Source organism: Miniopterus schreibersii, assembly GCF_964146895.1.
Source record: "Miniopterus schreibersii genome assembly, chromosome: 1".
Lineage (NCBI taxonomy): Eukaryota > Metazoa > Chordata > Mammalia > Chiroptera > Miniopteridae > Miniopterus > Miniopterus schreibersii.
The window spans coordinates 177,989,432-178,002,635 of NC_138101.1; the positions used below are offsets into that span (position 1 = coordinate 177,989,432).

General features: G+C 40.9%; 1 protein-coding gene across 3 annotated transcripts in view; it reads left to right on the forward strand.

Annotated features, from left to right (window-relative positions):
* The first annotated feature begins 571 nt into the window (after positions 1-571).
* EXD2 (exonuclease 3'-5' domain containing 2) overlaps positions 572-13,204 on the forward strand; it is a 31,187-nt gene continuing 18,554 nt past the window's right edge. Inside the window, exons 1-2 of one of the 3 annotated variants that reach the window (XM_081131733.1) lie at positions 712-804; positions 10,691-11,070. In XM_081131733.1, the coding sequence (XP_080987859.1) occupies positions 10,738-11,070 (333 nt within the window). In that variant the 5' untranslated portion in view covers positions 712-804; positions 10,691-10,737. Of the gene's footprint in view, positions 805-10,690; positions 11,071-13,204 lie in introns of all 3 variants that reach the window. The other 2 variants (XM_081131734.1, XM_081131735.1) reach the window with 2 other exon arrangements.

A 13,204-nucleotide genomic window follows, 5' to 3' on the forward strand; every position in this document is an offset into this window, starting at 1 on the left:
CTGCCTTACCAGGTTATTATGAAGATTATATGAAATAAAATATGTAAAGTGTTTTGCAAAGTTCCTGGCACACTGTGATCGCATACGCAACTGACGGCAGCTATGACTATACCTCGCATTGTTCGTGCACATCTCATGTCTCCGGACTTACACATCCTAGACAAAGCAAAAGCGCACAGCGCACATTAGCGGCCTCGCATATATCAGTCGCTGATAAAGACTGGTTGAATGAACGATTTTAAATATAAACGGAAGGTATTGTGGTGGTTATAAATGATGGCATAAATTATTATAATGGCTATAGTACAAAATGCACTCCTAATGAGCAATACATTATTTAAACAAGTGTCTCTCCTATTTACCTTCATTATTTAACAGTTAATTACTGCAGTAGAGAAACACTCCTGGAGCTGATTAGTAATGACAATTAGATGTCCGACGCTGCATTTGTGAAGGTTCCAGGGGCGTCTCCCTTTAAAACCAAAACCAACAAAAATTTCACCCCAGAAACAAAACGAAAAACACCACTTTTCTCATGAAGACATGAAGCCTCTCAAATTTTAACTGAAACCTTTGTTCAGCAGCAGAGAAACTGGGGAGGCAACAGCTGCCCCCCGCAGCTTCCGTACAAGATGGCGCCGCCCACTTGTACACCGCAGCTGGGATTACGTCCTCCTAGCCCTTCGCAGGACCGGAAGTGGTTGCAGCCCTAGTGGATCCGGGTGGGTGCGCGCAGGTGGCGGCGGAGGTTCCAGTGCTTCAGCGTGGGGCGCCGCAGGTGTTCGGGCGGGATCTGGGCCACAGGTAAGTGAGGATCAGAGGCCGGCGAGGCCTTTCACCCCGCTCTTGCGAGGGGCGCACGGGGTTTCCACTGCGGATGGAGGAGAGGGGTCGTGGAGCTGGTGATGTCACCGTGTGCGGGGGCGACTAATTGCGGGGACCCTGCGGTCCCAGAGCGACGTGGCCCTGCCCCTCTCTCCGCCCCCGCGCGGCTTCCTCGCCCCGAGTGCGCGGCCCCCCCACGCCTCCCAGGGCGGCGCCCTCGCACCCCTTTCTCTCTTTAGCAGCACCTACCAAACCCTCATGGCTTCCTGACCCGGTAAAAACGAAGCCCCAGCCGCAGCCCCAGCAACTCCCTGGGCGCTGCGTGCTCTGCGCGTCCAGTGCCGGTTCCCTCGCCGCGATTCGCGGGGCTCACCCCCGCCCCCCTTTGTCACCACCCCTTTCCTCGCGGCCACACCCGCTGCTTCTGGCCTGGCTGGCCAGTCACCTCTTTCTGTTTTCGCATCCCTGGGATAGATCAAAGCTAGAACGTCAATGATTGTTTAGTACAAAACTGATACCTGCTCATTAAAGTATAAACAAGCGCAAACCTTTATAAACAAACTTCTGCGGGACGCAGACGAACTCTCTCAGATACCCACGCTTTCATTAGACACCGAATTAATGATGTCATATGTTTTAGTTGTATTACAAGGATGGAAGGAACTACTGGAAGGTTTTGTTAATTATCAGAATTAGAAAGTGGGGGAGAAAGGTTTAATATGGGGGTGGAACGATTAATTTGCCACATTGAGCTTGTTTTAATAATGCATTTATTCTTCTATATTTATTTTAGTTGTAGTCCATGCATATGATCTTGTAAAACATTGATGAAAATTTTTACACAGGCTAGATCCCCTTTGACCTGTGTCTTTCCATTTCCATTTTTCCTTCTTTAATCTCTTGCCCCAAAGTAAGAACTGTTATCCGTTTGGGGTGTGTTTTTCTATTTTTCTTTATATTTATTGACAGGTGTTTATACATATGAGATATATTCATGTATCGTACCTACTCAACTTGACTTTTTGTGCTTAAAAATGGGTCTTAGAGCTTTGCCAACATGTAGAGGTCTGTGGAGATCTACCTTGTTCTTTCTGCTTGCTCTGTAAATTCCATAGGATGTCAAGATCCCCTAGTATGTGCGATTCCGTAGATTGCTTACAGTTTTTCACTGTTAGACACAGTGCGGCATAGAAAATCCTCCACGTGTCTGTGTATGCATGTGAGCATGTCTCAGGTAGTTACTAGTGAGATTATGTTGTGTGTTTTTTAAAGATATTTTACTGATTTTTAGAGAGGGAGGAAGGGAGAGAGAACAATTGATGTGAGAGGGAAGCACCGATCGGCTGCTTCCTGCACACCCCCTACCAGGGATGGGTCCTGAAATCTGGGCACGTGGCCTGACCCGGAATTGAACCGGCAACCTTTGGGTGCACAGGACAACGCCCAACTGGGCCACACCTGTCAGGGTGTGAGATGATGTTTTCACGAGTGTTGACTAGTTGTATTTCCTCTTTTGAGAAATGTCTCATTTATATTGGGTTGTCTTTTTATATGTATATAGTAGTGTTTTTTCTATTCTGGATAATAATCTTTTGTCATTTATATATGTTTTAAATATTCATTCCCAACTTAGTGCTTTTTAAAGTTGTTGCTTGTCTTTAGCCATGTGGCATTTTTGTTGAACCAAAGTTTAAAATTTTATGTTTAAATATATCAATTTTTTATGTGTGTATTTTGTATTTTCTGCCTATCATTCCCTATCCTAATGGTTCTCAAATGGAAGATATTTTGCCTTTTAGGGGCCATTTGGCAATGTCAGGAGACATTTTTTGGTTCTCCTTTGGTGTGGTAGTGCTAAACATCCAGTGGTGCTAAACATCTGTTCATCCAGTGAGTAGAGTCCAGAGATGGTGCTAAACATACTACAATGCACAGGAAATCCCTCTACAACAAAGAATTTTTCTGCCCTAAAATGTCAATAGGGCAGTTGAAGTTGAAAAACCCTGCTTTACCCTGAGACAGAGCAGGGGTTTCTCTTATATTTCTTCCTGTAAGTTCTTATATGGTTATGCTTTTCTTCAGTCTATGTGTGTGTGTGTGTGTGTGTGTGTGTGTGTGTGTATTTATGGTGTGCGCGCAGTTATTTTTTTCTGAACAGTGTCTCTCCAAATAGTCCACCCATTCTTTCTTTTAAATTTTTGTTTATTGATTTGAGAGAGAGAAACATTGATTTGTTGTTCCATTTATTTATGCACTCATTGGTTGATTCTTATATGTGCCCTGACTGAGGATCAAACCCCACAACCTTGGCATATCGGGACAATGCTTTAACAAACTAATCTACCCAGCCAGGGCTTCAGTCCATTCTTGACCCATTAATCTCAAATGTCACATTTACCATATACACACAGTCTGTTTCTGGACTCTCTCCTGTTCTATGGCCCAATTACCTTCCTCCCCACCTACCTCCCTTTCTCTCTTTCTTTCTCTCTCTCTCCCTCTCTCTCTCTGTCTTTCTCTTTCTCAGACAATTTTTATAAGACTTTATTTGAGCCAAAACTGATGGGGGAAAAAACCCTACCACAAATAAAACTGATGCCATATGCCAGGGAGCGAGATCTCAAATGCTTCGGAGGACAGTTTGGCAATTTCTTTTATGCATTTGAGATTAAGGAGGGATGTAAGGAAGATTACATGAAGGTAGGAGAAAGCAAGGCAGAGATTAGATTACCTTGTGCAAACTTTCGAAGGAGGGTTCTGAAAGGGTGGTTAGGTATTTGAAGGAAGGGTCTGAAAGGGGGCATTTCAAAGGTGTGTTAACCTAGATGCACAGAAACAATGGACAGGGCTTACTTAAGGCAAAGATAAGCCTTTTAGTAAAGAAGTTTTATGTTTACATCTCACAGGTATAGGGAAAGAAAGCTCTTCCTAGAAGGACTTTGGTTTCATAAAGCCAATATTTATACGCCTTTTGAGATTAAAAGGAGAGATTTGGGGACCATAAGATGAATTGATAGGCTTCGAATTGTTTCTGGAGCCACACCTCTGGTCCTGTAAAGATTTCATTTAGGCCCGGCTGGGCATGGCTCAGTGGTTGAGCTTCGACCAAGGATCCAGGAGAGGTCGTGGTGTGATTCCCGGTCAGGGCACATGCCCGGGTTTTGGGCTTGATCCCCAGCTGGGGGCCTGCAGGAGGCAGCTGATCAATGATGACTCTCTCATCATTAATGTTTCTAGCTCTCTCCCTCTCTCTGAAATTAATAAAGATATATTTTAAAAAAAGACTTCATTTGTAAAATAAGGACAGCTGTTTTTAATACCTCAAGAATTGGGTTGTAAAGAAGTTATATGCTTATATGCATAACCCATGGACACAGACAATAATGGGGTGAAGGCAAGGTGGGAGCAAGGTGGAGGGGGGTCAATGAGGGGAAAAAATGGGACACCTTTAATATCAACAATAAAGATAAATTTAAAAAAAAATTAAATTAAAAAAGAAAAAGAATTAGGTTGTCACCTAAATGGTGGCAAAGGAGTGATGACTCCATCCACCATTGTTAGAATGTTTCTTTCTCTCTGGGTACATTTCTTATCAGGCTCTGGCATTAGCTTTCAATGTGGGCACATTCCTTTTTTTTTTTTTTTTTAATATATCTTTATTGATTTCAGAGAAAGGAAAAAAGAGAGAGAAACAGACAGAAACATCAATGATGAGAGAGTCATTGGGGCTTAAGCCTGCAACCTGGGCATGTGCCCTGACTGGGAATCGAACCCTGATTGCCTGGATCCCAGGCCGACACTCAAACGCTGAGCCACGCCCAGCCGGGCGTGGCCAAATTTCTGATTAAATTTATGAAATCCTTTCAAATATTTTGTCAGGTTTCAGCTGGGACAAACAGCAAATGTTCCTAGTGGTATTAAACAACCCCAAGAGAGGGTGCAGAGGTTACTACTTCCCAAGTCCCAGAGTCACTCCCAAAGATAGCCAAAAGCCATAGGTCTGGAGTTGGAGAGGATGAGACTGAAACTTTATTTCCCTCTCTAATTAGCCTCAGGATGTTATCCATTTAGAAAAACTTTTGAGAGGCCTCCCTGGGTTTAAGAAATCCTAATTAATGCTCTTAGGTCAGCTGTTGACCTAGGAGTAAAAATTACTCAAAAAAGAGCCCTGCCCTAGACGGTTTGGCTCAGTGGCTAGAGCATCATCCTGTGGACTAATGGGTCCCTGGTTTGATTCCGACCGAGGGCACATACCTTGGTTGCAGGCTCGATCCCTGGCCCTGGTCAGGCGAGCGAGGGAGGCAACCAATCCATGTGTCTCTCTCACATCTGTGTTTCTCTCTCTCGATCTCTCCCTTCCACTCTCTGAAAAGCAATGGAAAAAATGTCCCCAGGTGAGGAGGAAAGAGAGAGAGAGAGAGAGAGAGAGGGAGAGAGAGAGAGAGAAAAGTAAAGAAAGAAAGAGAAAGAACGAGTGAGCCCTGGTCAGTGTGGCTCAGTCTGTTGGGCCGTTTGATGCCAGGTCAGGGCACATGCCTGGGTTGCAAGCTCGATCTCTGGTTGGGGGCACACAGGAGGCAGTCCATCAGTGTTTCTATCTCTCTCCCTCTCCCTTCCTCTCTCTCTCAAAATCAATAAAAACATATTAAAAAAAAACAAAAAAGATTGACAAACCTTTAACCAGACTCATCAAGAACAAAAGAGAGAGGACCCAAATAAATAAAATTAGAAATGAAAGAGAAGAAACAACTCACACCAATGAAATGGAAAGGATTGTAAGAAAATATTATGAACAGGTAAGTATATGCCAACAAATTGGACAATCTGGATGAAATGGATAAATTCCTGGAAACATACAATCTTCTGAAACTGAATCAGGAAGAATCAGAGAATCTGAATAGACAGATTACAACTGGTGAAATTGAAGTAGTAATAAAAAACTCCCAACAAATAAACGTCCTGGACCGGCTGGCTTCACCAGTGAATTTTACCAAACATTCAAAGAACTAACACCTGTCCTTCTCAAACTATTCCAGAAAATTCAAGAGGAAGGAAAACTCTCAAGCTAATTTTACGAGGCCAGCATTATCTTAATTCCAAACTAGATAAAGACACAACACAGAGAGAAAATTATAGGCCAATATCCCTGATGAACATAGATGCTAAAATCCTCAGCAAATAGGATCCAGCAATACATTAAAAAGATTATACACCATGATCAAGGGGGATTTATTCCAGGGATGCAAGGTTGGTACAATATCAACAAATCAATAAACGTGACACATCGCATAAACAAAACGAAGGATAAAAACCACATGATCATATCAACAGATGCAGAAAAAGCATTTGATAAAATCCGACACCCATTTGTGATAAACTCTCAGCAATGTGGGAATGCAGGGAACATACCTCAATGTTATAAAGGCCATATATGACAAACCCATAGCCAATATCATACTTAATGTGCAAAAACTAAAAGCATTTCCCTTAAGATCAGGAACAAGACAGGATGTCCGCTTTCGCCACTCTTAATCAATATAGTACTGGAAGTCCTAGCCACAGCAAACAGACAAGAAGAAGAAATAAAAGGCAGCCAAATTGGGAAGGAGGAAGTAAAAATATTATTCAGAGATGACATGATAGACTCCACCAAAAAGCTACTAGATCTAATAAATGAATTTGACTAAGTAGCAGAATACAAAATTAACATCCAGAAATCAGTGGCATTTTTATACACCAATAATGAACTATCAGAAAGAGAAACTAAGAAAACAATCCCATTTACTATTGTAACAATAACAAAAATAAGATACCTAGGAATAAATTTAACCAAGGAGGTAAAAGACCTATACTTGGGAACCTATAAGACATTGAGGAAAGAAACTGAGGAAAATACAAATAAATGGAAGCATATATCATGTTCATGGATTGGAAGAATTAATATTAAAATGTCCGTACTACCCAAAGCAATCTATAGATTCAACACATTCCCTTTTAAAATACCAATGGCAGATTTCACAGATCTAGAACAAATATTCCAAAAATGTATATGGAACAAAAAAAGACCCTGCATATTCTCAGTAATCTTGAGAAAGAAGAACAACGTTGGAGGTATCACAATACCTGGTATTAAACTATATTACAGGCCATTGTAATAAAAATAGCCTGATATTGGCATAAGAACAGGCATATAGATCAGTGGAACAGAACAGAGAGCCCAGAAATCAACCCACACCTATATGGTCAATTAATATTTGGTAAAGGAGGCAAGAACATGCAATGGGGTAAAGACAGTTTCTAATAAATGATGTCAGGAAAATTGGACAGGTACATGCAAGAAAATGAATCTAGACCACCAACTTACACCATACACAAGAACAAACTCAAAATGGATAAAAGATAACTATGTCAGAAAACCATAAAAATCCTAGAAGAAAACATAGGCAGTAAAATCTCAGACATCTCTCGTAGTTATATTTTTGTCGATATGTCTCCTTCGGACAAGGGAAATAAAGGAAAAATTAAACACATGGGACTACATCAAACTAAAAAGCTTCTGCACAGCAAAAGAAACTATCAACAGAATGAAAAGGAAACCCACTGTATAAGAGAATATATTTGCCAATGATACATTGGATAAGGGGTTAATCTCCAAAATATATAAAGAACTTACACAACTCAACACCAAGAAGACAGACAACCCAATTAAAAAAATGGGCAAAAGACCTGAATAGACACTTTTCCAAAGAGAACATACAGGTGGCCAGCAGACATATGGAAAAATGCTCAATGTCACTAATCATCAGAGCAATGCAAATTAAATCCACAATGAGGTATCACCTCACACCGGCCAGAATGGCTGCCATCAATAAACAAGTGCTGGTGAGGATGTGGAGAAAAGAGAACCCCACTGTGGAAAACAGTATGGAGCTTCCTCAAAAAATTAAAAATGGAGCCCTGGCTGGTATGTCTCAATTGGTTGGGCACTGTCCCATGCACCAAAAGGTTGCTGGTTCGATTCCCAGTCAGGGCACAAGCCTGGGTTGTGGGCTGGATCCCTGGTAGGGGGCTGTGCAGGAGGCAGGCGATTGATGTACCATCACATCAGTGTTTCTTTCCCTGTCCCTTCCTCTCTCTCTAAATATCAAGAAACTACTCTTTTTTAAAAAATTAAAAATGGAATTGCCTTCTGACCCAGCGACCCCATTTCTGGGACTATATCCTAAGAATCCTGAAACACCAATCAGAAAGAATATATGCCCCCCTATGTTCATAGCAACGTTATTTACAGTAGCCAAGATCTGGAAACAGCCCAAGTGCCCATCAGTAGAGGAGTGGATAAACAGCCGTGGGACATTCACACAATGGAACACTATGCAGCTGTAAAAAAGAAGGAAATCTTCCCTTTGCGGCAGCGTAGATGGACCTGGAGATTATTATGCTAAGTGAAATAAGCCAGTCAGAGAAAGACAAATACCATGTGATCTCACTTATATATGGACTCTAGTGAACAGAATAAACTGATAAACGAAATAGAAACAGAGGCATGAATACATGGAACAGACTGAAAGCTCTTGGGGGGGGGATGGGATGAAAGAAGGTGAAGGGATTAGCCAAAGAGCATCTATGCATAGCCCATAGACACAGAGAACAGTATGGTGACCAGAGGGCAGGTGGGCGGGGGCTGGGTGGAGGTGGGCAAAGGAGGGGGGAATGCGCACATCTGTAATAGTGTCAACAATAAAAATAAAGTAAAAAATAAAAATAAAGTAAAATAGTGAATATCCATTCTGTTAGGAGCCCTGGTTCTTTTTCGTTCTGCCTGCCTTTGCCCAGATTTGGATATTCTTCCATTCTTGGCTCTACTGTTGTGAGTCTTCTAACGGTTGTCCCTGCCTCTAGCCTTGCCCTCCTCCAGTCTAGCACCACACTGCCATCATGGTATTCTCTGAAACATGAGTCTGATCCTGTCACTCCCCTTATTAGTGTGTTGTTGGCTCTGTTACCCGTAAAGTTTTGTCTTATGGGGTACTGTAAGCTCCCTCATGATCTGAAAGAAGGTGAAGGGATTAGCCAAAGAGCATCTATGCATAGCCCATTCTGCTCATTCCAGCATCACCTCTATTTCCTCACTTGCACTTATGCTAGCGTAGCACTGTCAAGTAGAAACATAATGTGAACCCCATAAATAACATTTCTATAGCCACATTAAAAATATAAAAAGAAACAAGGTGAACTTAATTTTAATAATGATTTATTTAACCTGTATGTCCAAAATATTACTTCAACATAGATATAAAATGTCAATATGGGATTCATAGACTTGGAAAGTATAAATAGAGGTTACCAGAGGTTCCCAGGTGGGGTGGGAGGTTATTGTTTTTGTTGTTGTTATTTTTTAATTTTATTGATTTCAGAGAGAGGAAGGGAGAGGGAGAGAGAGACAGAAATATCAGTGATGAGAAAGAGTCATTGATCAGCTGCCTCCTGCATGTCCCCTACTGGGGATTGTGCTTGCAACCCAGGCATGTGCCTGACTGGGAATCAAATCAGTGACCTCTTGGCTCCTGGGTCAGCACTCAACCGCTGAACCACACTAGCCAAACATTGCCTGTCTCTGAAAAGCACCATTTAAAAAAACTTATATTTTTCTAATTATGAATATATACACTTGCATAGAATTAAAAAAGTATTAATGATAATTATTAATAATAATTATTAATAATCCTACTACCCTTAGGTAACCACTGTTCCTACATACAGTTATGCACCATTTAATGGGGGTATGTTCTGAGAAATATGTGGCTAAGCGATGTTGTCACGTGTGAACGTCATAGAGTGCACTTTCACAAACTAAGTGGTATTAGCCTATTACACACCTAGGCTATATGGTAAAGCCTATTACTCCTAGATTACAGACCTGTACAGCATGTTACTGTACAAAACAACAGGAGATTAAATCAAGCACAAGACCAAATGATGGCAATCTGGAGGCACAGTAAACACAACAAGATGTATGAAGCTGCCGCTGGCATAACATGGCACACTGTTTTATAGCAGACTTATTTTTTAATAAGTAGAATACGGTCTAAAATAATAACGTATTGTGTAGTAAATACATAAACCAGTAACAGTTGCTTTTTATCATTAAGTATTATGCACCGTACATGATTGTATGTGCTGTACTTTATGACTGGCAGCGCAGTAGGTTTCTTTACACCAGCAGCACCACAAACTCAAGAGTCATGCTTTGGGGAGGAACCCGCAACCCAGGTACATGCCCTTGAGTGGGAATTGAACCCGAGACTCTTTGGCTTGGGGCCAGCACTCTAACCACTGAGCACACTGTGCAGGGCTAGCTTATTCTGTTTTATTTATTTTATTTTTAAAAAATATATATTGATTTCAGAGAGAGGAAGGGAGAAGGAGAGAGAGAGAGAAACATCAATGATGAGAGAGTCATTGATCGGCTGCCTCCTACACGCCCTCCACTGGGGATCGAGCCTGCAACCCGGGCATGTGCCCTGACCAGGAATTGAACCACAATCTCCTGGATCCTAGGTCAATGCTCAGCCGCTGAGCCACACCTGACTGGGCAGCTTTTCCTGTTTTAATTAATATGATTTTGTATGACTCAGAACCCCAGGCAACTGGTAAAGGGCAGGAGGGTTTTCTTGGGTGTGAGTGGAGATAGAGATGGAGTAGAGAATCTACAAAAATGAAAAAATTAAAATATCACTGTTCTATGTCAAAATTTGTAACAGTTTTTTAGTTTTGTGGCACATAGACTGTAAATGGAACACTTTTAAGGAGAAACTTGTTTCCACATAGGTTTAAATTCTGTGTGTTACCCTTTGGTTTGCAGATTGTAGGATTAGTGATATGCTTTCCTAAACAGCAGCAAAGCTGAAGATGTCTAGACACTTGGTGGCTTTGACAGTGACCACACTTCTTGGTGTGGCGGTGGGGGCGTTTGTCCTGTGGAAAGGCATCTGGCACCGGAGGAGCAGAACAAGCCGTGGGACCCAGCAGCAGCAGCAGCAGCAGCAAGCTCCAGGCGGCAGAGAGCCGGCCCCTCCAGAAAAGGACCAGCGGCCCTCCAGTGCCCCCAGGGCCTCCTGGGAGGAGAGGATCCTTGAAGCAAAGGTTGTGACTGTGTCCCAGGAGGCCGAGTGGGACCAAGTCGAACCCTTGCTTAGGAGTGGGTTAGAAGATACTCCAGTACTTGGAATCGACTGTGAGTGGGTAAGTTAGAAAGCAAAAATAAAACAAATCTTTTCTGCTTTTCCAACTGGGGACCTTGAATAGTCAGGTAAAGGATGAGCTTAAAGGAGAATTAGCTTGTTCTCAACTTGCTAGTAAGTAGATTTTAGCAGGAGAAGCTACTTCTCTTCTCAGGATAGGGGAGTGCTCATAATCATGGACTCTGCAGTCAGGCAGATCCATGTGAGTTCCAGAATAAACCACACATCATTCTGTGAACTGGAGGAAGTTTGAGTCCCAGTGTACTTGTCTGTAATAGGGATGCAAAGGTGTGTACCTTCCAGGGCTTTTCTAAGGATTCAGATAGTCTCTATAAAGGCTTTAGCATGGTTTTAACATATAGCAAATGATCATTAAATACTAGCTCCTATTAATATTTTTAATAGTATTTTCATATGGATTCCATGGTGAAGTTCATTAAGGAAGTCTATTAAATGGGAATTATTATACAAGTCAGGATTTAAAAAGATAACAGTAAACTTTGAAACATTGTTTACCCTAAGCCAGGTATTATGCTGCTTTGTTTGATCATCTCATTTAGTTTAATTAGATTCTCCTAATAATTCTATGTAGGGAGATACTATTACTATCCTCACTTTTACAGTTAGGAAATTGAGACATAAAAAGGATTAGTTGTTGTTGTTGTTTGGAAAGAGAGAGAGAAGCATCGATTTGTTGTTCCACTTATTTATGCATTCATTGGTTGATTCTTGCATGTGCCCTAACTGGGGATCAAACCTGCAACCTTGGCATATCTGGATGATGCTCTGACCAACTGAGCTTCCTGGCCAGGACTTGGTTGGGGCACATATTGAAGGCAACCAATAGATATTTCTCCCTCTCTCTCCGCCTTCCTCTCTTTCTAAAATCAATAAAAACATCCTCAGGTGAGGGTTAAAAAAAAAGTTATACTGGCCTCATATGAGTTAGGGATGTTCCTTATTTTTATGTTCTCTGGAAGAGTTTATGTAAGATTATTATTTTCTTTTCCTTAAACATTTGATTAGAATCTACTAGTGAAGCCATCTGGAATTTTAAGGGAAGTTTTTGGATTATGGATACAATTTTTTAAATATTTTCAGGCTATTCATATTTTTAATTTCTTCATATCTCTTATGATAAATTATATTTTTCATCTAAATCTATCTTATCAAAATATTTAATTACGGGCATTAACTTATTTATAATGTCCCCCGACAGTTTTCCCCCTGTCTGATGGATATGTAGAGCTGGCTTCGTTTTCATTCTTGACATTCTTGCTTATTTGTACTTCTCTCTTTTTTCCTAATTACTCTTTCCATGGGTTTACACATTTTATTAGTTTTTTCAAAGAAACAGCCTCTGGCTTTGTTGATCTTCTTTGTTGTGTATGTTCTGTTTCATTGATTTCTGCTCTTTCTCTGTTATTTCTTTTCTTCTAATCTCTTGGGTTTAAGTTGCTGTTACCTAATTTATTCTTCAGCCCACTTTAATGACATCCTACCATACTACTACACTGAAACTGAGAAAGTTGGTGGCTTTCTTGTTTTCTGATCTAGTGGACACTTATTTGGACTCATATTATTCTAGTTTTCAAAAACATCTGCACAGTTCTTACACAAGACATTTTCTTCTTAGCTTTCATGCCTTCACACACTCCTCTTTCCTATCTTACTCTCCTTTCTTCTTTTTTCTTTTCTGATCCCCCTTCTACCTGACATCTAAATGTTGACATAGCTCAGACTTGGTCTCTTCTCTGTCCACCTCAGGGATTGCAAACTCAGATGCCTACAAGCTCCATACAGGAATGCAAATGAATGATGTAGGTGTTTGTATTTTGAATGCATAGGAATATTTTTAAATTTCAAAGAAATATGCTTTCTCTCTATTTTTCTTTAAAAACAAGCCCTCTATAGTCTGTCTTTCATTTTCCTAGTTTTAGAGAGACATGGATTGTGAGAAATACTTCTTTGTGTTAGAAAAATAATGGTATATAAATATAATGATAAATGGAAATTGACAGTTGGCTTCAGTGTTGAGAAGACATTATGGTGAAGCCGCTATACAATTCAAGCCAAGAGTTGTAAGATTGTTCAGTTCTTTAAAGAGAAATTTGTAATATAGATTTTTTAAAAAT